General features: G+C 39.0%; 1 protein-coding gene across 4 annotated transcripts; it reads left to right on the plus strand.

The window, feature by feature from the left end:
* The first annotated feature begins 279 nt into the window (after positions 1–279).
* On the plus strand, positions 280–27,159 carry LARP1B (La ribonucleoprotein 1B). Of its 4 annotated transcripts, none has more exons than XM_057428425.1 (19): positions 280–579; positions 8,039–8,100; positions 9,155–9,217; positions 10,068–10,236; positions 11,671–11,817; positions 14,228–14,383; positions 14,596–14,764; positions 17,990–18,134; positions 18,345–18,519; positions 19,309–19,481; positions 19,959–20,327; positions 21,245–21,359; positions 22,230–22,441; positions 22,762–22,868; positions 23,363–23,523; positions 23,838–23,982; positions 25,162–25,271; positions 25,494–25,621; positions 26,420–27,159. In XM_057428425.1, the coding sequence occupies exons 1-19, from the start codon at positions 315–317 to the stop codon at positions 26,651–26,653; spliced, it is 3,105 nt and encodes a 1,034-aa protein (XP_057284408.1). In that variant the 5' UTR covers positions 280–314; the 3' UTR covers positions 26,654–27,159. The 4 variants fall into 4 exon arrangements, with proteins under 4 accessions (XP_057284408.1, XP_057284418.1, XP_057284429.1 ...); XM_057428435.1 differs by having other exon boundaries at positions 14,228–14,371; XM_057428446.1 differs by lacking the exons at positions 280–579; positions 8,039–8,100; positions 9,155–9,217; positions 10,068–10,236; positions 11,671–11,817 and adding an exon at positions 12,514–13,486.
* The last annotated feature ends 97 nt before the right edge of the window (positions 27,160–27,256 follow it).

Genomic DNA, 27,256 nt, shown 5'->3' on the forward strand with positions numbered 1-27,256 from the left:
GCTGCTACAGCGGCGGCAGCCGCCCGCGCACTCCCCTCCACGCGGGCCGCACGGCCCCCTCGCTCAGGCCCAACGGCTGCTGAGGGAAGGGGTCGCGCTGAGGGGAAGGAAGCGGTAGTTGAATGAGCAGCTGAAGGAACGCGAGGAGCCGGCACCCTTCGGACCCGGCTCGGCCCGGAACGGAGAGGTGACAGGGGATCTCCCGCAGCCCCGGCTGGCGGGGCGGGGCGGCGGCGAGGGGAGGAGGCGGGCCCCCCGCCTCGGCTTCCCCGCGGCCGCCCCGGCTGGCGGCCCCTCGCGGCGGGCGGCAGGGCATGTCCGCGGCGCAGGTGTCGGCGGCGCCCGTCGGCGGTGCTGGGGAAGGCGGCCCGGCGGGCGGCCGGCCCCGGGAGTCGGAGCAGCCCCAGCGGCCGGAGCCTAGCTCGCCTCAAGGGGAGGAGGCCGCCGAGGAGGGCGGCCGGCGGCGGCCGGCGGTGGAAGCCCCGCCGCCCAAGGAGAACCCGTGGACGAGGCGCAGAGCCGCGGGGAACAGCCCCTCACCGCCCGTGGCGGACGGACAGCGCGTTCCACAGGACGCAGGTGTGGCGGCCGGGCCGGGGACCGGCATGGTGGCGGCGGAGACGGGCCGGGTGCAGGCCGGCGTGTGGTGGCGGCTCTCTGGTTTTGGGTTATATTTGGTTTTCGTTTCGTGGGGTATTTCCAGGCATGAAACGCGCGTGTTTCTCCCCGCTACTCGGACGGGCGCAGCGGGGCCCGGCGCGGATCGGCCGGCGGTACGGGCCGAGCGCTTGGGCTTTTGACATAAATGGGCAGAGGAGGGAAGCGAGCGATGGGAGGTGGGTCCGAGCGCCGCCTTCGCCTGGCCCGCGGGGGGACACGGGTCTCTGTTAGGTCTCGGGAGCTGCTGAGCTCCTGCGAATTCACTGAGGTTGAGAACGGTCACCCCCAGCTTGGGGACGTGGGGGGGGGGACAGGAACGGGAACGGGTGACCTCCGGCGAGCCGTGCATGGCGCCGGGCTCTGGTAGTAGCAAACAGGGCTGGTAAGCTGCCCGTCTCACTTTTTCTCTAGAGATATCGCTAAACCCCGTTTGCTTTACCGCAGGTCTTTTTTGCCTAATTATATAGTAAGGCCCTCTGTACGAGCCGTTACTTGGTTTTGCTTTCCAGAGCATTTGGATTGTGGAGGCTTTAAATGTTAACAGAAGCAGTCAGTTTGCTTGCTGTCAGTATCTAAATTGTTTATGTGGAAAAAGATTGAGTGAGAGTAACTGTGGTGTAATTTTCTGGCCTTTCATCACTATGCGTAAGATAAAACAACTTTAGAGGCTTTGTAGCGTGTAAGATAAAACAACTTTAGAGGCTTTGTAGCAAATAAATAGGCAGATGGCTTTACGAAGTTGGTCATCGAAAACCTGACCTGAAATTGCAAGGCATTATACTTAGGCTAGCACAGAGTTCCTAGAAGTTAGCAGCTTCTTGGAGTATTGTTCTTGGCTGGAAGTGAACCGCTGACCTCACAATACGTATTTCCACCTGTGTTTCCCAAGAATTTCAGTCTCAGCACTTTCTTCTGAAGGCACCTAACAAACCTTTTGGTGATCTCAGTCACTTTTATCCTTGAATTAAATATGTACTTCCTTCACAAAGAGAAATATATAATTTGTAGTTTCGAGTGTACAGGTCATGCAAGCAGAGGAGTTCTCCAGACCACAAAATCTCTACTTCACTGAAGATCAAATCTTTTGGCAACAGACATAGCCATCTTTATCATCTCAGCTGTTTTGTTTGTGTGTACTGACGCACTCATAAATGCCTATTTATGCATAGCTTCTACAATCTGGCTTGCTAGGCAGCAGCTTGTGGTCTTGTCTGTGCATGAAAGACGACTTGTCACTCATTTTCCTTGCTGTGGCAGTAATAATAATGGTACATCAGAAGCATTGGGAAAGCTTCTTTTATTGCATTAGCACCTTCTTGTGCTTTACGTTCTGTAAAGTTTACTTTTCCACGTAAGGTAGTACACAAAAGTAGTTGTGGAAAGAAGGAGGAGAAAGGAGGCACTTGAGTTAACATGCTATGCACATTGCATGCTTAATTTGATGATTTCAGACAACTCACAGTTTGGTTTTTTTCTGCTTAGATGTTGTGTTTACCATTTATCAAGTTAATACTAAACTGAGTAGTTGTACCAAAATATCTTTTCCAGTAGTAGTAGGTGTGTAATTGAGCAAATATGGGACTCATTGTTGCTGGTAATGGCATCAGTGAAGAACACATATCGGGGTGTGTGTTTTGGTTTGGCCATCACCAAAACCACTGTGAAGGAGCCGCTGCTCTTTCCCTTGTAAAAGACAAAGCAGCTGACCCTTCCTGACTGTTTGAAGGAAGGAATTGCCATGTGTCTCCATCTGCAACAAGAGATGTATTTTGAAGTAACTAATTGCATGTCGGCAAAGCAAAAATAAGTCACAGTAGGCCCATATGAATGTAATAGTATGGAAATTACTCATGTGAAATAATAAGTAGATGAGCAGAAATACTACTAGGATGGAATGTAAAACTGTCCTTAAAGAGGGTAATAAAATGTAAAAGAATCTCACATCAAAGTAGTGACTGAATCCTGTTCAACTTGTTGATCCTGGCTTAATTTGTTGAAAGTTTCCTGAGACATGCATATATGGTACGTTCAGTGATAGCTACACACTTGAGAAAATTGACCCCAGTCTGTCATCTTTCGACTTTCAGTTTAGCGTGGCTTTAGTTTGTAATAGAGGCAAACCTGGCTCTTGCCAAGGGAAGGAACTGTCAATGTTGCCCGACGCTAGAAGGAAAAAAAGTAATGTGAAGGGCTTCGAATTCTTGGTGGAAGAATCCAGTTAAAGCATTGTTACTATAACCAGTTGTATTTTTGTCTCGGGTATGTTAGTAAGTTTTAATCGTGTTATAGTAAACCCAGCACTTAATGTAAACATATTTGAATTTTTAATGTTCTGCTTGTTACCACAGTTCAGTGTTCCTGCCTAAGCCTTTTATTAAGCTTTCCTTTTAAGCAGAATAATTTCGGAATTATACAGCTACATCCTAATCTAATTGTACATCCTAATCTGCATTTAACTTGTGGAGAAAGGCTCATAGCAGTATAAAATTGCTCGTGAAATTAATAGGCTTCTGTCTATTCCCAGTTATTGTGAACACACGGAGTTCAGCACAGGCCTTTCAAATTATAAAAGGTACTTCTGCCAGTGTGTCTTCCTTCCCCTCTATCTCCCAGCTAATATGTTGCAGGAAGCCTTCAGTTCTTCAAGTTGAAGCTGTGTGAGTAAGAGGAGAGGAACAGTTGCAAGGAAGAAGTCCTGTAGAATCTTGTAGATAAATTTTTTACAAGGTAACAACAAGATAAGCTTTTTTTTTTTCTTAATTGAGCCAACAAGATGTGTCTGTATGGAAGCTGCAGACCAACCTGGTGTTAGCCCTGCATTCCTTGTCTTTCTTCTGAGCCTTGTTTTTCTTCCACTGCCCCTCAGAGCTGGGCCTATCGCAGGAGAGGCTAGTTTACCCTTCCTCTATATAAACAGTTTCCCCAGGATAGAGGTGTTGAATTAATTTTATTATGAATTCTCCTACCTATTTGTTTGATGAACCCTGAAGTGCTGCCCTTTTTGTAAGGCTGCGAAAGGGAATCTGAATGCCAAGTTCTTTAGCCTTCATGTGATTTGTGTAGTTGATGTGGGTCTCCAATGATTCATTAGATAATTAGTCAAAAATTGTTCTTGAAATTTATGAAAGTACTCAGTGAAGCAAAATGCCTGGGTTGCTGAAGTGGTTGAAGCAGATTTGCTTCCTGGTGTGCTTGATTGATGTAGTTAATGAACTATATACTTCAGCCTCTTACATTGTGCTCAGTTCGTCTGTCTTCATTGCATTTATTTCTGGTTATCAAAGAATGCTTTTTATCTGATTGATATTTTGGTAGCAGAACCAGTTCACTGTAGTGCTATGGTATAAATTAATTTGCTTTAGTCTGTTAGCAAAGCAGGTTGTAAAAGTAGAGTTTAGTAAATGCTGTGTTAATAGGAATAGTAAGCATTTGATTAGCAAATTGGTAAATGATCTGATTATGATTATTTATTTTTTTGGTGTATCTAAGGTTAGTTCTTCTGAACTCGCCGAGTGTTTTAATAGCAGCTTTTAAAAATTACCTTATGAATTATTGAAGGGTACAACATTGACAATTACCCCCAACCCTGAAGGGATTAAAACCATTACCTTTACAAATGCGCTGTGTGTAGTTTGCTTGTATATAACAGCACATGTAATTTAGTATGGAGTTGATTGGGTTGTTTCTGAACTGGAGACCGTTTTTAGAGAGCAATCCATCCTGCTGCCTTGAGTCTTGGACACAGTACTGGCTTGCTGTACTCGAGCATGTGCTCCCTTTAGACTATGAAAGCTTTTGTAGAAACAGTCACAGGTGTTGCAGGTTTCTGTGGAGCAGCTAGGAAAAAAATGAGATAAGGAAAATAAATTGTATAATGATTAATCTATTGTGTTGGGGATTTTTTTTTTCCCCTGTTGCGTGCTTTGTTTAAAAACTGACTGGTTTTAAATGTAAATAGGTAGAAGGATGCAGGTGCCATAGCTCACTGCCCTGGTTAGTTGTTCAAATAGCATCAAAAAGATCAATCTAGTGTAGTTTTGTTATAAAATGCTAGAACTACTGTAGGAAAGATCCTGACATAATTACGTTTTTTTTTCTTATTTCCCAGAGTCTTGGACCTAAATCCATGCTCTAGATTCAAATTATTACATGTTTTGTCACACTTGTGAGAGTTTCACATTTATTTATTGAAACAATTTATATAGCTTGTTTAAAAATGAATTATACTATGAAATTTCAAATTGAGCATTAAAAGGAAAATGTTGTACAAGTTCAACAAACAGGTTCCACTGAAGTTTTGAAGAGCTGTTATGCTGGGTGATTTCAATTGCCTCATGAAGCACTTCTGGTATTTCTGTGAAGTTCCCTTCACTGAAGGAAATACACGTAGAGTCCAAGTAAACATTAAACTTGAACACTTCTTAGCAATCCTTACAGCATAAACCACGTTTGCTTCAAAATGGAAGTGTGTTCCACCTTTTTACTAATAGACTCTGCTTTCAAAAGAAATTGGCAATATCATCCCTCCCCTTCTATCAGAAAAGTACTTGCTGCCTGTTTATTTGCAGAATTTCATCCATTCTGAAATACTATTAATATTACTGCTGTAAACGCAGTTTGTCTTGTAATCGGTTACTGCTCTGGTGATACATCTCTATGTGCAAACTTTCTTATCTTTGCACACCATCCAGACTGCTCTTCCTTCTCTGTTGCTGCTGTCCCAGAGGATAGCTGCTGTTTTGGTGGATCCAAAATTCATCTTTCAATTTTCAGAATTGTCATCCCGTGTATCTTGATGTACTGCACTTGGCATGCTTGCAAATCCATGTCTTTCTGCAGAAAATCCCTAGTTAGGATGTGGCATAGTAAGAGACTTGGAAGAACCATAATAAAAGTGCCTTTGAAGGCTAATTTCTGTTTTCATGTAGATTGCGTCTTTACTGGATGGAGTTCAGTGATCGAAAGATGAGAATGGCCTATTAAATTTCCTCATCCTTGATTTTGATTTTTTTCCCCTGCCACCTCAAAACTCAGCTGAAACCCACCAAGTAAAGTTATTGAAGGTAACTGAATTCTTTTATCAACACAACATGCAGTTACTGAAGTGGTTACCTTGTAGCCTATGACCGAATAAACAATTTCAATGCAGCTAGGTTGGTATTAACAGCAAATGAAACAGTTTATTCACAAGGGCTTGGTGGGTTCTGCAGGAGCAAGGTGCTAAAGATACCATTTCTGAGTATTCAGCACTTTTATGTGATATTGAAACCAAACACCAGAGTAGTGTAAAGCATAAAGCTTTTATCTAAACACACTCTAAAGTTTGTTTTGCCTGAACAGTGGCGCTAGGCCACTTCATAAGAACATAACAGATGTGCTCTGGGTAAAATTTTAAGGGATCTGATGTTCTGTTCTTTTACTCTCCCACCCTTCTTTTTATTTTCCCTTTCATGCTTCACACTAAAATCCAGCTCCTACATGACTAGCCCCAGAAAAGATCAGTTAAATTTGGTTTTGAGCATGGCTCTTTTGGGAAGACAAGAAACCCTGTGGAGTTCTTTTGGGGTAGGTGAGTATAGCGTGTTGCGAGATCTCAGGCCTTTGAGTTCAGAAAGGACATCATCAACTAGGCAGTGTGTTGCCTAATATTAATTTTATTTTCATTTAGTGTGCAAATGCATCTTCCAAGTCTTGGATTACTGCATACCGATAAGAGAGATTCCTTAAAACGAGTTGGGTCTCATTCTACTCGACTCAGCCTCTCCTGCCACCTGGAATAATATCCCATGACTAAGACAGTACAATGATATTGAGTTTCTTATTTTTGAATCCCTTGCTATACCCTGGTGACACACAGTAGCGCTGGCAGAGCGTCCTTCAGCAGCAATTTAAGTAAAAGTGCTGTGAGATGGAAAAAGGGCTTCAGTAATGTAATTGAACAGCTAGAGAGGTGTGTTTACAGACTGCTGCAGGACAAATGCTATGGCCAGTCAGTTTACCTGCTGACATAATTGGCAGTTTTGTTGGAGAAAATTACAAATTTGTTTGTGACTCCACCTCTACAACTGTTTGTCTTGTTTTATAAAGGGCAATTAGTTTGCTGTTGGATGACAAATAAAAATTATAGTAACACCGTCACTGTGTGTTTCTGAAAGCTCTCAGACTAAATGCAGTTGAAGCTGAATAACAAGAGGCAGTTTAGGGAGGGTGTTTTGTCTTAGTTTTAGAAAGCAGATCTGTATGAGAGGAGAAAACCCTGTTGGTAGATGGTGTGGTGAAGGTCAAAGGCCGATCAGGATTGACTGAATTCACGTGTTGTGTGATGTGCAAGTTGTAAATAGTAAAATTAATCTAATTTACAGTGGACTATGAAGTATGCAGAAATTTATGCTTCGAATGTTGACAGTATATTCCAGGAAGCAGAGAGAGGGTTTTCAGAGCCACTGGGGTGGGAGGGTGGGGTTCCCAGTGTGAAGCTGCGATAAGGAAGATTAGTCACTGGATGTGATGAGACAAGGGTTTAGGAGGTGATGTTATCCCTGTATGAAAGAATAATAATAATAATCCACTAGTGATTTCAGTCACATCCAATGTTTTCAGCTTGTGTTGCAATAAAAAACTGAATAAGAATTTTCAAGGAAAGGTTGTGACCATTTCTCCATAGGAAAATATGCTTTGGCATTGGGAGAACAGAGAAAGGGCTTAACAAGAAAAGCGGTTTTCTCTCTCTCAATTTTAGTCTCCAAGCAAATTGCTTGATACTAGTGTTTGCTTTGTTTTATTGTTTTGTGGAAGGGCAATTGCACCTGTATTAAAATACGTAGTAAATTTTAGATAGACTTTTTTTTTATTCAGTGGAGGTTATTGATCTTAGATAATTAGGCCCAATAATGTTGCTATATATGAGAGAGAGAGAGTTATTTCCAAGCATTACATTAACTTCTAGCAGATGTTACTGGTGGAAGTATAATGGACTCGTGCTCCGGAGATCAGATGGAATCATTATTATAAAGTTTTAGTCTTGACTCAAGATGGTTCTGAAAATGTATGAGTGTCAGCTTCATTGCAAACGCTCATATTTAGCATAAATGTATCCAGTGTGGATTTTGGGCATTACAATTTACTAGCCTTAATGTAGGTTTTATAGTAATTTTCTCTTTTCGCCTTTCCTTGTATCTATTTTTCCATTGCTTTGGATTGATTGCAAGTGATATGGCCGAGTTTGAAGTGGCATTTGAGTAAAAAAATTACTAGGAATTTGTGATTATGTACTTGCTTCTATGTTGGGTTTTTTCATGCTTGCATAATGACTTAGTAAACCTTCCTTACTCTTTTAACATGTAATTCTTCAACTGAAAATATTTTTCTTCCTTTTCAGAACTGCATAATTCCACTAAAGTTACAAAAGCAGCGAAATCCAGGACAAGGAAATTCAGCAAGGTTTGTATTTGCCAGAAGGCCGTTCAGCTATGAGTTACTGCATCAGTTGTGTTAGAATTCCCATTTAATCTGACCTATTAATCTGAGCTGGCTTTTGGCTCAGCTGATAATGTAGTAAGAAAATAAAAGACTTTCAAAAGGGTATTTCTGGCTGTAATTATTCAGTATGGTAAATGGTTGATAGTGCTAAAGTAAAAAGATAATGAAGTATTTTGAAGTTAAATCCAGAAGTGCTATATTCTGCCTTGGTAATGGTTAATTTTGAAGAGGAAAGTGAAAAAAGAAGGGAAATTTTAAAGTTAGAAGGAGTGCATAAGTGGTGTGTGTATAAAGGATAAGGAAAGGAAGTTTTGTTCAAAAAAAGCAATGGGATTATATAAAAATGTGAAGGGGCTGCAAAGAACCAACACCACTTGAGCACAGGTGATGCTGGATTGGTTTTCGAAATTCTTTTTGCATATTATGTGATTTGTGCTCTTTATGTGCTGTTGTAACAACAGGAGAGGCTGAATCCTTGTATTGGAAAGTTAAGTTTCTAAAATTTTGTACAGCCACTCGTTTTTACTTTGAATAATACCTGTGCTCAAAAGTCTTCTAAAAGCAAAAAAACTTTTAAGCAATAGGTATCTCTAACTTGCATAGGAAGCTATGTGTAAAACAACATTTGACAACTGTTTTACTTTCACTTAATTTGTTTTATGATAGAATGTAGAAAATTTTGCTTGCTTCCTATGTTATTTTGCCTGTGCCTACCTAAGATGTTCCTCATGAAGGCTTTCTTTAGATAGTTATGCTAATTACAAGCTAGGATGTATTGTACCTTGATTTGGATGTAACTGTAATGAATAGTTGTTTCTACAATTGATCATATTCCATTTTTAAAAGTTGTGTGTTTATTTTCTGTTTTATTTCTCAGTTTTAAAAAATTGCTATTTCTAACAAATCTACTCAAGAGGGTAGTCTGGCCATCTGAGTCATGACTGACATATTCCCTTCCCCGTATTAAAAAGGTTTAAATCTAGGAAGTAGTATAAACTGTTCGTCATCTTTGCAGGCTGAGGTATATCATGATGATATCACAAACTGGCCAACACCAAGTGAAATAGCAAACAATGAAGTAAGTATCCTTTGTTATCACCTCCCTTGACCTGCTGGTCATGCTGCTTCTGATGCAGCCCAGTGTATGGTTCGCTTTCTGGGCTGCAAGCACACATTGTCAGCTCATGTTCAGCTTTTCATGAAGCCCTTTTCCACAGGGCTGCTCTCAATCCCTTCATCCCCCAGCATGTATTGAAGTTTCACTTTGCCTGCTTTGAAACCTGTTATTCTGTGGGATTTCCAGGAAGTAATGATCTGCAGGATGCTGGCTCTACTCAAAGGCACACAGTTCCCACTAAATGCAATATTCTAATATGGGAAAAAATAGGTCTATAATCATACACCTCCACATCCTCAGATCTTTGGTTCATGTTCTGATTTAGTGGAACAGAATTGTCAGAGCCAAGACCTGTGGCTCCTTATAATTTACATGAGTATTTGGCATGCTGTTGAGATTGTAGAGCATCATGGGAGTTTCTGATTTACCACTGGGTGTTCTGTAAGCAAAGCTTTTTAAAGATAATCAGTCTGAATAGTAGGTACTGGTGAGTAATCTTTCTTTCTTTCCTATATAATAAACTTCATTTTTGAGGTATTGAAACGTGATTGTTGTGCACTCTGCAATTCTACATCAACAGTTAAAAAACAAAAACTTTCTTAGTCTAAAAATTATTCTTATATTCTTGCCAAGTTAGTGGAAAATAGAACTGTTTAAAATGAGACTTTACAAAACAACAGGTCTAAAAACTCAGCCTACTGAAGAGATTGAGAACAGGTAATAATAAGGGAATTTTAATAAGTAAAGGAAATTTAGACCTTTTGCTGTCAGCAGCTGTACTGTCAGAAATAATTGCCAACATCTCTTGCAGTGCAAGACTGTAAGTCACAGTAAGAAGCCAACAAATAGAAGAGAAAAGGAGGAGAAATCTGATCAAAAAAGCGATAATGGAATCAAGGACAAGCAGGAGGCAAAGCCAAATGGTCCAGGAGATAAAACAAGCAAAGATGAAGCTCAGACTAATAACCAAAGGAAAAAAGGTCAGTTTGGGGGCTATGTATAATGCAGTAAGTCACCACTGATACAGTTACATTAGTTCCAGTTGAATGACTTAACGAAACTTTTTCTGGTTTGAATTTTGTAGGTGATGATAGGATATATTGCTTTCTGCTAGGAAGCTTAAACCAGGCTTCCTTTCTTTATGGACTGTTCTGCTTAGTCAAATGGGGATTCTGGGGGAAAAGCAACTTGTGTCCTAGTGAAGGTCCATGGAACTCTGATGATTTATGGAAAATTCTAGTATGGATGTACAAACCATTATTATGTCTCCTATCTTTATTACCCTAAATAGATAGCACTATATTAATTTAATTTCATATACATGTGTGTGTAATAACTATATATAACTACATATACTAACACATTTTTGGTTTTTACTATTAGCTTACACCTTGAAGTGATCATGTAAAAAATAAAACAGGTTATTAATTTCCTTTTGATCCAATCTGTTACATTTAAGATGGGAAGTAAACCTGTATCTCATTTGGTTGGTAGACTGCAGTAGGCTGGAGAAAAAGCTGCGACAGTTTTAAGATATTGCTGCCATTAGGTGCTTTTGTTTCTTGCTTCCCTGATGGTATTTCTTCAGATGCTAAAGACCTTTGCTATTTAGGTTTGTTAATCTTCCTATGTATATATTTAAGAACATGTTCTTGATTGCTTTTAATTTTTTCAAAGTCATAGGAACAACTTTTTTTTTTTTTCTTTCCCCACATTTTCACCCCTATTTTATGTATTTGCTTATATTTCTTGGCTACAAAGGTATGAAGCCTACAATACCAGTTAAATATAGAACAGCAAATGTCATCACTAAATATATGGTTAGTGGAGATTTTAGGCCAGCCTCTGACAAAATAAAGCTTTGCTTTATTTTGCAACAAATAATTGTGGATGCACATGAAAGAATTCAATCTGAGTATCTCAAGGTAAAATACAGTACCACAGCTAAATTCTTAGGAATTTTCCTTATGGTTTGTGATTGAAATCTTTATTTTAGTGCTTGATATGTTATTTCTTACCTTTAAGTTTCATGTACAAGTTGTGAAATTATCTAGTAATGAATTTATTGTATGTATTTAACAGTTATGTAGCTATAAATTCTTGGTAATGGAACTTACATCTAAAAAATCATTAAATAAAAACCTCACCTTTATTTCATATATTTAAAGCTTAGGTAAGGTTACCTTTCAGTTTGAGAAATTCCTGTTTACTGCATTTACTATTTAGTCATTCACCTTGTATCTTAAAATTTCATAATATCATAATATCTTAAAATTTCTGTGTTAAGCTTCTCCCAGTTTTTAAACTTTGAAATTAACTGTTACTAGTTCTACAAGAGAAATTCCACAGAATCATTTCAGGAGCTAAAACCTCAGGTAGTACTAGAATTACAAGTAATATATTAACTTTTCAAGGTAACAAGCAGAAATGGGTGCCACTTCACTTGGACAGTGTAAGGTCAGCAAGTCAAGAAAGACCAGGCTCTCGAACGAGCTCAGGATTTCTGTTGGAAACAAACAAGTCAATACCAACTCATGACAACTGGAGGAGTGAGACAAGAAGTAAGTGGTTTTCAATCTGTGGGTCTTTCTATTTGTGGCAAATGAAGTATAATACCATGTGAGTAGGTGTTAAATTGGCAGTTTATGTTGAAACTTGGCTTTGCCAATACTAACTAAGACTTAGTGTTTATATTTGCTAATAACCTGCAAAATAGAAATAAATGGTATTTCTGTGGCTTAACAAATTTTAAATTGGAAAGTTTGTTGTTTAAGAGCTTACTGCCAGATATATTTGGAACCTCTTCAAGTTGATCAGAATTGTAACGTCTCAGTCACCGACTCTGCTGAGTAACTGAGTTTGGAAACAGCCTACCTTTGCAATGTGTGTTGATGCAGAGGCAAAATCAGAGCAGCATATATTTTTCTTTTCATAGCTCCCTATACAGTCTTGGGCCACAGCTTTATGATGTGGGAAGTTTGGAAATAGTCTCATAAGGTGGCTGTTCTGTCCTGCTCTACTGCTATTCCTGCAGCTTGTTGCTACCAGAGCAATTGCTTGTGGACCTACACTTTGAACTCTGCTTTGGCAATTCTACTGATGTTGTTTTTTCCTTTAAGTTGGACCAGTTCCCTGACCTATTTCTCAGCATGGTCATGCAAAAAGTTGTTCTAGCATAACAGAGAAAGAAATGCACCACAGCTGGTACTGCTTCTGGTCCTCAGGTGTGCTGAATACAGCTTGTCAGACAGCAGAAATCTTAGACTGAGTGTAACTCTTTGGTTTATGTATTTGCATTTAAGTTTTAAAATCTCAATATACATTAACAATTTAAATGTTTACTCATTATAAGTGCCAGATGCTACTGAGGTAGGATTTGCTTATGAAGTTGTTTTAGGAACATGGATGTGAGGGTTTGATCTGGCTGTCTGAGGGATGTACAGAGGTAGGGGGATGAATTTCGCTAGTGTATCTCTTTCTTCAGCAGTTATTCCTCAGGATGGTCAAATGACCAGAAACTTGTAGCATGAACTCTGCCTCAAGGATCTAGTGATTCAAGACCAGTTTCAGTGTGAGAAAAGATGAAATCATCTCTTACTCTTCAGGAACACTGGCTGTGTAAATAAAAACCTTGTTTCAGGTGTGAATACAACACTAGTTTATGAACGTGTTATATATACGACTTTTGCCTGTGTCTAAGCCACATGTACTCTCAGAGCGCAAAAATGAAACTGATCTGGGAAAACAGTTCAATTAATGCCCATGCATTTGGGATCTCTAAAGGTGAGCGTAGTGACTGCAGAGGCTGAGGTCCAAATTCCCAGTGGGAGACACACAGATTATGACATTCATAAATTTAGAGTCTTATTTCACAGAAAGTACAGGAACTGCAATGTACGAGCATACATGTTTTGTAGGGTTCATTAAAATTAATTGCTAGTAAAATAAGATTTCTAATATGAGCAGAGAATCATATCTTTAGTCAGTCCTTTGATAAATTTAGTAGCTCTCAATTTGATCAAGTAGAGGATGTATCCCCAGGCATTCCTCTGACAGAGAGGACCCCCGGCATCTGGAAGACTATCCAATTGCATTGTAAAGAAACTTTAAGCAACAGTGGGTGACTGAAGATGGAAGTCTGAGAGTGTTAAGAGAAAGAAATGGTGTAAGAGAGGGCTTCATTTTCTCTCATGAGTAAAGTGAAAATTACACCTGTCCTTAAGTATTGTGGTGAGTGGAGCCAAGGTCCCTGGGGTCTGCTTTGGACCTGCTTGCTTTTCTTTCTTCTGCTGCTTCTCTCTTGCTCTCTTTTGCTATGTGCAGACCACATATTTATATAAAAAATGTACATATATTCTGACACAGTCACCTTAGGTTTGCATGTGTTATCATAAAGGGGTCCTTAACTTACAAGCTCAGTTTGGGGCACGATAATCAAATGATTGCTGTTAAATGAGCAGATTCAGGGGCACAGTAGATGGTTGCCTCTGGGAACCAAGAGGACCTCCAGAGACCCAATAGTATGGAAATTCCACCCTGAGCAGGATTATCAAGAGCTAGGAGCCATTCCTAACTATCTTGAGGTAGCGGGAGTTGTCCACAGGAGAAGAAAGGCTGTCATGCTGGAAGGAGAATTGCATGATCATTCCTTCATGTCCCAAGCTGATCATAGGTATTGTGATCCCTGAGCTGACAACAGCGTTCAGTTGCTTCAGAAGCATTTGGGATTGACTGCCAGTCAATCCAATTTACTCTTCTTTATTGCTAACAGCTTCTGCCTGACTCACCTTCACGCATGGCTGGGCAAGCCTTGCTGTTTCACCCTTGCAGCTTTAGATCTGACCTGCTTCAGCCAGCATGTCTGAGTCAGTGGATTGCTGGGGATGAAGCTGAGAACTCTTGTTGCAGGGAACTTTTGAGCACTGAGATATTTAATTATGATTGCAAGTATTATGCTTTTTTATCTTAAAGATTGGCGCCGTGATAGAGAAAAAAATGATGATCATGATGAAGTATGCAGTGTGAGAAGTGAAGGTGGCAGTGTTCGAGGCTTCTCCAGAGGCAGAGGAAGAGGCAGAGGCAGGGGAAGAGGACGAGGCAGAGGAAACCCCAGAAGTATGCAAAGAAGTAAATACTTAGTAAAAACTTTAAACTGTGTTTATAATGTTATTGTTTGCACATGAAGTAAGAGTTGTCTCAGAAAACATATCCTGTAACTTAATCAGCTTGAGTATTTTAACATCAGATGCTGAAAGCCAACAGCAGTGCTTATCATGCCTTAAAATATTTGTGTGCTGGACTTAATATTTTTTCTTTTTATGTTCTCCTTTATTTTGAAGTGAACTTTGAATATTCAGTTGGTTATCACGAATTGTATGATGAAGGGATCGACCAAATATTTCAACCTGAGCTTAATGCTACTGTGATGTATTATTATGGTGATGCAGCAGGAGTGCAGATGTATTCTGTGGATGAAGCACTTCTCAAAGAATATATAAAGCATCAAATGTAAGTAGACTGCTTAATATACAAGTATTTTCAGAGATCTAGTTAAGATAAAATAACTCATTTCAAATAGCATTTAGTCACTGTTATCCATATAAGGATGGAGATTAAGGCGTCTCAATTTACCTTTTTTATTTAACCATTACCAGTGTCGGTTTGAATTCATTCATTAGTGGGGAGGAAGAACTTGAGTGGTGGGGAGAAACTTTAAGGAAGCTGCTCTGCATCTTGTGCTGTAGTCTGGCTCTATCTCATATACCTGCTTTATTTATGGTACTTAGCCCTCTTGCTATGTTGTCATGTAACTGAGATATGGATGTCTCTGAGCTTGTGCTTTTGAGTACTGTTGGTCTGTTTGCCTATAAAGCTGTTCTTGGGTGGTGTAGCTAGATGTTTCACTTATTTGCTCTCAATTTCACTTTGAGAAGTCTTGTTAGTTTTATGGTTTTGGAGTGTTTCACCTGAAGCATTTAACTGAAAGAGAGTGGTTTTGCAATGATACTTGATTTTTCAATAATCTGAATTGTTTACTTTCTCATGTACACTATTAGGCAATGAGAAACCATCTGGAAGACTGATTATCACGAGGAGGCAAGTCAAAAAGGGCCTGGAAACCACTAGTTCATTTTAAAGAGACAGTTTCCACCACTGGCAGATATTTCATCTTCTGTGCTTGCAGCAGCATTTCTCTGTGATGCCTTTGTGGTGGTTTTTGATTGCCCTTGTGTTCCATAAAGCAACTTGCTTATTTTATTCTTGCTTCTTTTGTTACAGTTGACGCAAAAAGGAAGAAAAAAGCCTCTTTAAGGGCAGAAAGTATCTGGCATGTGGCTATCAACTTCAAAACTTCTATTGCAATCTTTTTTGTTACTTTTGCTGCCAGGCCCCTATGAGACCTGACAGTGGACATGTAACCCCATGTCAGGATAATCGGCCTGCACTGTCCTCAGACAAGTGGGGGAGGAGCACAGACACTCCACTGTTGGCCAGATTTCTGGGCATGCAGTGTAGAATCCAGACCTTCTAAGGTAGGACATGATGATGTCCCCCTCTGCTGAGAAAAATGTCAGTTACAGCATTGGTCACATCTGACTTCTGGTTATATTTGTATTTTATTGTAGCAGCAAGAAGTTGGCAGGTGTCAGTAGAAGGCTTGGCATGGCTGGCTATCCAGAGCCATTGGTTGGTTGTCTGATATGAACTCCTAAGGCTGTTTGATTATGGAGTTTGCTTTCCATGACAGAGAGGGTGATTCTTGAGCTTCTCTTATCACATTAAAAGTGATGGAAAACAGACTTTATTCATCAATTACCTGTTACTTATTATTATTAGCTTCTAAATGGGGATGGTTTTGTCTGTCTTTCATAATTTAGTTATATAATACTAAAGTGACTATGCCAAAGAAGGAAGACTCCAAGGAAAAAGAAAAGCAAAGCTGGAGGGGATGTGTGTGTTTAGGTTTGTCCCTCTACTTAGAGCGAACTTGTGCGTTGTCTTCATTTTTCATTAATGGTCTTTCACATTCCTTTTTCTAGAGTGATGGACATCAAGTGAGGCAGTTTGAGTCAAGTTCAGTCATTGTCCATTTCCGCTTGTGGAATTTTTAACTAGGTGAATCGTTACAAGATTTTACCTTTACTGTATGACTGTAAAGGTAACATTAGTAAAATGTTGGTATATGGCTTTTGTGCTTGCTTATCTTCTAGACTGGGAGGGGAAAAGGAATTTAGCAGTTTGGAACAGTAAACAGAATGTTCTTGAAAGAAACCTTCTCTTTGTGCACCGTTGCTTCACTGATCAGTTTACTTAGCTCTGAGTAAGAGCTTAATTCTCCAAAAGCTTTATTCTCTTCTGTGTTTGATCTGTTTCAATGGCAATGTTTTCATTTGTTGTATGTCTTGTCCAACTTTGAGACTTTATTAATTCTGTTTTGGAGCCGAGTGTTTCATATGCAGAGCTTTTGCTTTGAATTTCTTTAGCTACCAAAAAATAGAGAAAGAAATGGTATCAAGCTTCTGCTTGCGTCACTGATGGCATCAGAGTCCTCTCCTCTTGGTAACTTTGGCCTTGATCCCAACTTCAGTGGAGACACTTAGCAGTTTGCGTTGCTGAAATTTGAATTATTTACATTTGCATGTGGTTGTTTGTTTATTTTTCCTCAGCATTTTAATGCCCTCTTATTTTTGTCCTACCTCTATTTTTGTCATAGAATTTTAATTGCTCTGCCTACATTTTCCTAAACCTGGTGACGAGTATTCCTTGGATGTAACATGCAAAATCGTGGTATATGCGTAAACTCTGTGAAAGACTTAGATTTTAGTTGTCATGATTAAATTGGGGTGTTTTTTCCCCATTTTTTCATAGGATGCTTTCTCTTTCCCTTTCCCTTTCTGTGTGTGAGAGATCATGATTTGAATTCCTTTTTCTCTTCACTAAGCATAAAAGGTCTTGACACCCTCATCATTTCATAGAGCAGTTTCATTATTTAAGAAGTTTTGTCTTTCTGCTCTTTCTTTGTCCCTCATGTTTCTTGTTCTATGGTATTGTCAGATTCCTGAAATGGCCCTTGTTCCTCTTTATCTAGTAAACATCATTTCTTCTTTTAGACTTTACATTTCTCCATGAGCTGTTGTGCCTTTTGATACAGTTTTATGTCAAATAAAACATTACTATTTTTTTCCTCATCTTCCCTCAAGTATGCTTGAAGTAATGATTCAGAGTATATATATGTGCCTCAACACTCAGATAGGATACTTTAAGCTTCTAATGTATTAGAAACTGGGAAAAGAAAAGATACAGTTGAGGATGAAGGTGCACTGGTACTGGGAAATAGCTTATTCCCTGACTGTAAGCAGTAGTTATCCTTCATCTATATGGAGGCTAAGAGACTCTTATTTCCTTCTGTCCATGTAAGTAATAAGGGACGGGATGGGTGAAAGGAAAACTGAGTGTAGTTTTTCCTTATGCAATTCATACATGCAGATGTAACCAGGCTTTGATTTATACCCTTGTGTACTGTACTGGTTCATAAGTCTGTCTTCACATGTCACGCACACGTACTGTTCTGTTAGTCTTGCTTGTAATGGCACATCTGTGGAAAGAATGATTTTGTTGATGACAAGTATGCTCTGTTTTTAATGGAAGGCTTTAACAAGGAACCTTTAAGTTGCTATTTTAGGATTTTCTTTAATCTATAATAGGCTCATATTTGCATGTTTTTTTCCACAGTGAGTATTATTTCAGCGCAGAAAATTTGGAAAGAGACTTCTTTCTGAGGAGAAAGATGGACCAACAAGGATTTCTACCTGTTTCATTGATTGCTAGCTTCCGGAGGATGCAAGCTCTGACTACAAATGCTGCACTCATTTTAGAGGTAAAATAATTCAGAAGTATGTATGTAGAAAGTTGCTTGGTTAATTTTGGACTGCCATTTACAGTCAGTGATGTGAACTTAAAAGATTTCTGTTTTCAATTACAAGGATTTTATGAAGAGGCTGTAAGTGGCAAAGCTTGTGGGTTTTTTCTTCTTTGGATGGTGTTGGATATGTGAAGTTTTTATAGTTATTATCTGCTTGTTACGCAGGCCATAAAGGACAGTACAGAAGTTGAAATTGTGGATCAGATGCTGAGAAAAAGGGTTGATCCAGAAAAGTGGCCAATTCCAGGTCCTCCTCCATGCAGTCTGCCACCAACTGACTTTTCTCAGCTCATCAATTGTCCAGAATTCATACCAGGCCAAAATTTTGGCTCACATACTGGTAAAGGATTTATTTTTTGGAAACCTAAGCTTAGGGATCTGTATGTAAGTTAGGAAGTTTGCCTCAATACTGATTTCGTAATAGAAGTTGTACGTTTGGTAACGGTAGATTCAGTTGGTATGCCTGTCAGCCTTCCAGTTGCCAAGTCACATGGCTGGCATGGCTGTTGTGAAGTAGATGAAGCTGTTTCTTATGGCTGTGACCATTCTCCAGAACGTAGTAGGGTGGACTAAGTCCCTTAGGAGCAGTAGTACTAGTAAGCTCAAGTTAGTTATAAAATCTGCTTCATTTTAGTAGCAGATGGAGGTTAACTCTTTACTTGGTGCATCCTTATTTTGGATGGGGATCTCATTCGCACTAATAATGAGACGGCTTTGTTCGCCAACTAGCCTTGGCAAGGAAATATTTTACTAAAATATTGGCTGGTATTAAATGGGAAGAATGAAGACTGAGTTAGGTGCCCATCCATAAAGCTAGTGGATGGTGTGGGGAAGACATCCCTGATGATGTTCCTTCTTCTTGTTTTCTGGGTAAAACACAATTTCTCTTAGACTGTTAGAAACTTTCCATATAAATAAGTTGTTAGAATTGATATTTTCTGAAAGTGTTGAGTGAAGCTATCTTCTAAGAATGAAAATTAATTCTGCTGATTAGTGTTACATTTAACCAGAGGGGTAGAAAAATGGTGGCTGCAGTTAAAAGAAAGACTAGTGAAACAATTAACCCCACAAACACAACAGAATCAAACCAACCTACAACAGGAACTGAACTAGTGTATTCCACTGCTAGAGTCTGCACCAAATTCTCCAAGAATGGAAAGCCTACTGAGTCCAAAGGAAAACACTGAAATTAGTAATTTTCAGACAATATCTAAAGGATTGTCTACAAGTTTACCTGATTTGGACTCTGAACCTTGGATAGAAGTGAAGAAGAGGCATCATGCATCCACCGTCAAACTAAAGGTAAGATGGAAAACCTTTAAGTCATGTTTAAATAAACAAATACAAAACTTGTCAACTTTCAGATTATACCATAGAACAAGATTTTTCACAACTTAAATTATGCTTGATAATGCAATACAGTTTGTGTGTGTACTTCTCATTCTGCCAGACCTGGAATAACGAAGTGCATTTAGAATCCTGATCCAGAGCTCACTAAAATGAAATACTGTTTGTGTTTTGGTGGGATTTTTTTCTGCTGAGGGACTGTTGTACCTGTTGATAATTGAAAAATGTAATGTGCATTGATAATTGTTCTAAAAGTTTATGGCAGAATTATTTAGAACTGTAATTTACTTAATAAACATCTAGAAGTGTCTGTATTGTTTCTAATTCCCATACATCCATTTATTGAAGATGTTCTGGCATGTCCTATTTATCTCTCATTTGGATAATCACTATCTAATTCAAATACAAAATGCATCACTTTTTCCAACTTAGGAAAATATTCCTATGCCTGATCAAACATCAGATCAACAGCAGCCACCCCCACCTTCAGAGGAGCAAGAACAAGAAGAACTTGATTTTTTGTTTGATGAAGAGATGGAACAAATTCAGTGTCAGAAGAATAAATTTACTGATTGGTCAGACAGTGATTCCGATTATGAAATTGATGATCAGGATGTCAACAAGATTTTGATTGTAACACAGACACCACCATATATGAGAAAACATACTGGAGATCATACTGGCAACCATGTATGCCATGCAAAAATTACATCAGGACTTGCTAAAGTTATTAATGATGGCTTATACTATTATGAGCAGGATTTGTGGATGGGACAGAGTGAAAATGATGCCATGATGAAGGTAACAGTCTTTGGTTTCGACCTGAAAATCATACTTGTCTAAACAGCTCCAGAATTAATTTTGGCCATTTGTTATAGTCAAAAGCATAACCAGCAAATTTTTCTGATGACAGATATGACCAAAACCATTGAATTAATATTTTTTTAGAACTATTTTTAACATTTTGGAGGTGGTTTAAGTTTTCCAGTGTTGTTTTGTTCTACGAATTGTTAGTTTTGTAACATCTGCAAACCACTACCAGATGGAAAGAGGAGGGCATGCTTTTGTGATGAGTTAATAAGGGAGGAAAGTAATATCTCATTTTAAAGTAGTTTTATACTATATATTTATACTATACTTTTATACTATACTATATTTTTGTTTGCCCTGTAGGTTGTTGGAATGATAGCTCTGTGAGCAAATGGAACTTCAGATTGCACACCTTATTTTATTATAGCTGAACACATTAATTACAAATACTGGCTTTTATTTAGATGTAGCCTGAGAAAGGGAGCAGGGCCTCTTCTGCTCATCTATGTTGCTAGGACCTTCCTTGGCATGCTTATTGCAGAAAAGGATGGGTTTAAGCTTGGCAAGGGGCAGGATCTCAGCATTTCTATTTCTTATCTATGAAAATTTGTATATAGATGACCTTACTTGCCTCCGTTTGCCCATTTGTTGGCATAACTATTGCTTTCAGCCAATGTAGCCTGAGCTGCTTTTTTTTTTTAACACAGTGCTCGCGGCAACTTTTACAGTGTGTGCTAGAGACCCCTTCCATCTCCCTTTAAAAAAAAATAAATCTGTACTGGCTGGGTATGGGTAGTTGTGTGTCAGTTATGGCTTGCTTATTTTCTCTTGTATGAAATTCACCTGTTTATCTCTGGATGATATCCATTATCATGTTTTGCATTTACAATCTGCTTTCTTTAATTCAGCAAGAGATTGAGAACTTTAAGAAGCTAAATCTCATTAGTAAAGAAGAATGTGATAGTCTTGCACCAGAACGAATTGCTGATCCAACCCAGGAAGTTCCTCCAGAGTTACAGAAAGGTAAGTAATACATGCTTGTGTTCAGAATCTCTGGGATAAAGAACAATCCTGTAGGTGTGTTGACACCCGCCTGTGTAATGTTTTAATTTTGGCTCAGTCAGTAGCCTGAGGGACTTTCATGGGTTTTTGGTTTGGTTGTGGTTTTTTTTTTCCTTCAAATTGTCAGCCGTTCATCAGTAGCAAGATTTTCGTTGAATTAGAAGCAGCAGGTACCAACAGTTATCATGATATATATGAGCATCAAAAGGCAGTGTTCTGTTGTCAGAATATACCAACAGCAGATGCCTTGTGTTTAACTTAGCATTTACAATGCGTAAAGTAATAGCTAGTGACGTTGTGAGAACTTTTCTAGAAATTGGGATTTTGGGGGGGGGGGGGGGGGGGAAGAGGGAAATTAGAAGAATTTTCTACTTGCATTATGACCTTACTGGGCAGTCATAATGTCCAAATCTTACCTTTTGAGGTATTTCTGATACAGTATTCACATTTACTAGGATACAGGCTAATAGCATCTTTATAGTAGCTGAAGAAAACCACTAAACCTACCCCCTCACAAAAAAGCAAGAACGTGGTTACATTTTCACCAACATTTATTTTCCATTACTTTGCTAGTGTAGGTGCATGAGAACAAGCAGGTAACAAAGAAGTGGGTTTAAATTTACTAGCAAAGACATGCTTGAAACATTTTTTCGTAATTCTGAGCAGTTTGTACTGCTTCTGCACCAAGTGCTGTTGTTAATTTGATGGGGATGATGTAGTTTCCTTGAACTGGAAAGGAAAGGCCTTTAAGATCCTAGGTATTAGGGGAGCTTAGGCTTGGAAATCCAAAATCTCTCTTGAAAACAAGTTTTTTCTCCTTCCTGCATATAGGTTTGGCAGAGGAGCTGACTTGTAATTCGTTAAATTTTGAAGTACCTCCAAAAGCAGCAGTAGCTCAGTCACTGCCAACTGCAGTTCCAGATTCCTCCCGTGTTCACCCTGGCTTCACCCCACGAACACCTCGCACCCCGAGGCTGCAGGATCCCAACAAAACACCTAGGTTCTATCCTGTTGTTAAAGAAGCACGATCCATTGATGTAAAGGTAAATGGAAAGATGTAATATATTTTTTAAACCAGAAAAAAAGCCTATAAAACTCATTTCTGTCTCCACAATTTAACAAGCATATACTTTTTTTTTATTATCTACAAAATATTTACCATGTTAATTCTCTTTTATTTCTATAAAATGGTTTCCACATTTTCTCTGTAATGCTTCTTAAAAGTCCTTTAGGTTATGAAACTGGACTGTTGTGACTTTCTAACGTGTTAGAATACAATATAAAATTTTCAGAACTTTGTGTTAAGAGGAAGGGAATGAGTGAAATCAAATTAAGAAAATAAATGCTTGATTTACTTTCTTAGACTCCAAGAAAAAGAAAAACACGGCACAGTACAAATCCTCCCTTAGAATCCCATGTTGGCTGGGTGATGGACTCCAGAGACCACAGGCCAAGAACTTCCTCTGTGGGGTAATTTCTTTTAATTTTGTCTTAGAAAATTAGTTTGTCATGTCATTATTTCCCACTGCTAATGGAGAAGGCTGTAAGAAAAGACAAATACAGTGGAAGCAAGGAAAGAGCAATGAAGAAAGACAAAACCTAGAATACAAGGCTTTCCAGAAGTAAGCTAGCTAGGCTATGTTCACAGTGTTGTTTGTTGATTCATGATATAGTAGCAGTGATTTTGCCTTTAAATTGTTCTTTAAAATCAGGCATTACAGCAATGTTCAGTCATCATCATCTGAAACTGCCTGGGGTTGTTTTGACATACTAGCACAGAATTTGATTATGGTTGAGGTGCCCCCAAAAGCAGATGACTGGTCCCCATGTGTGCATTGTAGTGGTCATTAGGTGACCGTATTATTCGGACAGAATGGTTGAAAAATGATATTGTAGAGCAGCATTCTGTTTAAAGGACAGAAATACATTTATGTTTTGGTGGTGGGTTTTTCTCTTTCCTTCAGGAGTTTCAATACTTCGCCTTCAGAAGGAACTCCACTAGCAGGGAGTTACGGGTGTACCCCAAATTCTCTTCCAAAATTTCAACATCCTTCTCATGAACTGTTAAAAGAAAATGGCTTTACTCAACAGGTGTACCACAAATACCGTCGAAGGTGTCTAATGGGTAAGCTCTGCTAAATGCACTTCCTAAAATTTTAGGTGGAGTTTACCGGGTGTCTTCTGATGCCAATTTTCTCCACATTGTTCCTCAAATCTCATTATTCTTGGGAAAAGAAAGCAAAATTCATTTGATGCTTCTATTTTATGACCTCTGCTTTCCATTTAACTTTACACACCCTGACAAAAAAATTACACTGAAATTTAAACAAGTTACTGGAAGATCTTGCCTGTTTATTGCTACTGTAAAAGCACTTATTCTGCTGAAGAATTAAAAGTAGGCTGGTTTTTTTTTTTTTAACGTCCCCTTTTTTCTTCCAGAGAGGAAACGGTTGGGAATTGGCCAGTCCCAGGAAATGAACACACTTTTTCGTTTCTGGTCCTTTTTTCTGAGAGATCACTTTAACAAGAAAATGTATGAAGAATTCAGGGAACTTGCTCTGGATGATGCAGAAGAACACTACAGGTATCCGCTTCTTCCTGGAAGTTACATACTGTTGAGGTCTTACCATTCCTTTTAATGACTGAGAAGTTTACATGTATCTGAATTGATCGTTTTTAGTATTGGCTTTGGCTCTATGTAAATCTTTAAAGCAGCAGTCTGTGTAAGTTCTTTTAAAGCCAAAACCTTTTGTATGTATTTGTGCTTTGCAGATAAATAGCTAAACGTGCAGCATTTCCTGACTTGTAATTGGTCCTGAATGCTACAAAGTCCTGCAATTTGTTGACCATGACAAGTCAGCTCTATACTGCCTAATACTCCTAAGATTATCCCTTCCATAGGCGAAGACATTTTTAACTTCATTCAACTTGTTCAAACTACTTCTTGCCTACCAAAGTACCAGTTGAAATGACCACTGTCCCTTCACCTCTTTGATCTTTTCTTCAGCTCCTGATCTTTCATTCAGTTCTCCTCACCGTTCTTAGCTACAGAGACAAGGTAGCCCAGGGTTTTGAATGTTAAGTTCTGGCTATGGAAATCCCGGAGGTTGGTTGTGTTGTCTGAGCCTGCAGTGATAGCCCCTTGGGTGCAGAGGTGGCTTTAATAACATCTTGTGTCTCTGCTCTGAGCTTTCTTGAAGCTCTGTGATTATCCAAGGACACGTTTAACAGGAGAAACTTCAGAAGGCTCTTAAAGGGACTAAGGTGATGCAGAACAGGAGGAGGTGCCAGTTACCTAGAGGCCCAAGGCAGCACTGGTGACCATGTGTTACCAAATCTGAGGCAGAAACCCTGGCTCTGCATTGTGTGGGTACTTAAAGGACAGAGTCTTGCCCTCCACACTAGGTTTTTGCACCTGATGGTGGGTTAGGGCTGGCTTCTCGTCTGACCCACAATGGTTGGTTTTGTTGAAACTGTTTATGCACCCAGACATACCAAAGATGTGAAAGCATTTGTCTCCATTTCGTATGTGTGGAAGTTGAAACAGGCGGATAACCTTGATTTTCTGAAGTCAGTTTTATTTGTGAAGATGTTTCAGAACAGTAAGTTAATAAAAATCAATCACAAGAAGTGTTTTTCATGAGAAGGGTAAAATGAGATTGTGCCATTTACTTTAAATACAAGGAGAGACTGAAAACTGTCATCCTTCTGAGGAATGAGGAGCACATGTGCAAGTTTTTCACACCTCTCTGTTCTGTTGCAGGTATGGATTGGAATGCTTGTTTAGATTTTACAGCTATGGCCTAGAGAAGAAATTCAGGCAAGAAATATTCCGGGATTTCCAAGAAGAAACAAAGAAAGACTATGAAGCTGGTAATTATCACAGGCCTGTCATGGCTCACACTGGGGAGGCTTTAGATATTTAGATGGGAAATAACCCCAGTTCCTTGACACTGACCTGTTAACCAATTCAGGAGCAGCTTTTGTTCATGTTCCTTTTCAGTTCTCTTAAGCATACAGTTACCAGTGAATAATTAAGTTTTTAATTGAATCTGACCTTTGTAAATTGGTAAAATTACCTTTTTCAATTATTAGGTCAGCTATATGGACTGGAAAAATTTTGGGCTTATCTAAAATACTCTCAGCACAAGACTCCAGCGGTTGACCCCAAACTGCAAGAATACCTTAGTAAATTTAAGAGACTGGAGGACTTCCGAGTGGACGTAAGTTTCAATACTTATTTTCAATAAATACTTGGTGTACAGGTAGTTCTAGTGCAAGGTAAACTGAGAACAGTGTGTCATTGCACAGAAAGGCAGCTTTACACATCCTGTTAATGACTAGGAACAGCATGATTAAAAAATTAAATTCAAATTAAACATACACTTTTACATCTAAATGTTCTTTTTTCGAGCTAAAGTCCAGTGCTGAGATGTGGTGGCTGAAATGTAAAAAGCGTTGTATTTTCATTGTGTAATTAAATAGCAAAAAATAGGTTGTCTGTCATCTGGTAAGACTGATGACTCCTGTACCCTTTAAGAATGTGATAAATGAATTCATGCTCCACTATCATATCTGAATGACTGGTGACAGTCATGGTCTTTGCTGAGACTTCATATACCAGATAGACTGCATCCTTCCTGTTGACTGCTGAACACTTAAGCTGTGTGATTCCAGAGCATAGTGTTGCCATGCTTTTCCAGACTGGCTTATGGTATACTACATTACCATCATCCTCTCAAATCCTCCATTTTCCAGTTGTGGCAAATATTTGAGGGGTGGACAATTAAATAATGCTCTAAGACCATCAAAAGTCCTTGCTATATTACACATTAGCACTTCTAGCTAAATGGCCAGGAAAGCTTTAGAATATCATCAGAGAGTTGCAAATAACTAAGATTACTAGGCCTAACAAAGGGCCTAATTATGGAATGCTCTTTTTTGATCCCTTGAGTATGTGAAAAGGTAAATACCTGGCCCTATAGAAAAACCTTTAACAGGCTGTCAATGTTTATTTTCAGCCTCCTATTAGTGAAGAATCTGGCCGAAAGAGACCAGTTGCCGCAACAGATGAGGATTCAGGTCATCGGAAACATCAGCCTAATTCCTGTAGGCCACTTCTGGCCACTAAACCAACAGCTGCTTGTCAGACCCAGGCACCAGGAAACATTACAGGTGGGAATACTGTACCAGCATCCATAGGCTGTAACAGTGCTGCCATGAAATCTATAGAAAGTGATGTACCAGAAAAATAGACTGAAGACAAGCTTGAACCCTTAAGAATCAACTTTTACATCACTCTCTCAGTTTGGAGATCTTCAAGGCGAGCCAATCTAATAAGTGATTAAAAATGTTATGGAAGACAGAGGATTGGATTCACTTTTTCACAGGATTTAGTTCTAAAACATTTACCCTAGGAGAATTGCTCTTGCTTTTGGGATCATCGGAAGGATCCTGGGGAAGATTCTTTAGCTTCAGTATTGCTTTCTTCAAGCTTTTGTTTACAAACAACTGCATTCCTTGCATACACAAAAAATACTTTGGGGATGCCTTACATTTCAGCTCATATTTCTTAAAAAAGGTATGATACACCCATGGTATTTACTGTGCTTTCTTTACCCAGAATTTCCCATTATTTGTATTTTACCAAAGCAAAAGATTATGTTATATATAGAATCTTAAATGTAAAGGAAGGAGCTACACGATTGGTTTGCTCTTTAACTATTAAAAGTATGCTTTTGTGCAAAAGTACACTTGAGAATGTGCAGCTAAGTCTGAAACTGCATTTCTGGATTCTATTTAGAGACATAGTTTCTATTTTTTTCAGGGTCTCCACAGTATTTTATTGAGTATGGAGT

The sequence above is a fragment of the Pezoporus wallicus genome, unplaced genomic scaffold (assembly GCF_028554395.1).
Source record: "Pezoporus wallicus isolate ANWC-B61680 ecotype Strahan unplaced genomic scaffold, APGP_CSIRO_Pwel_v1 scaffold_3294, whole genome shotgun sequence".
Classification (NCBI taxonomy): Eukaryota; Metazoa; Chordata; class Aves; order Psittaciformes; family Psittacidae; genus Pezoporus; species Pezoporus wallicus.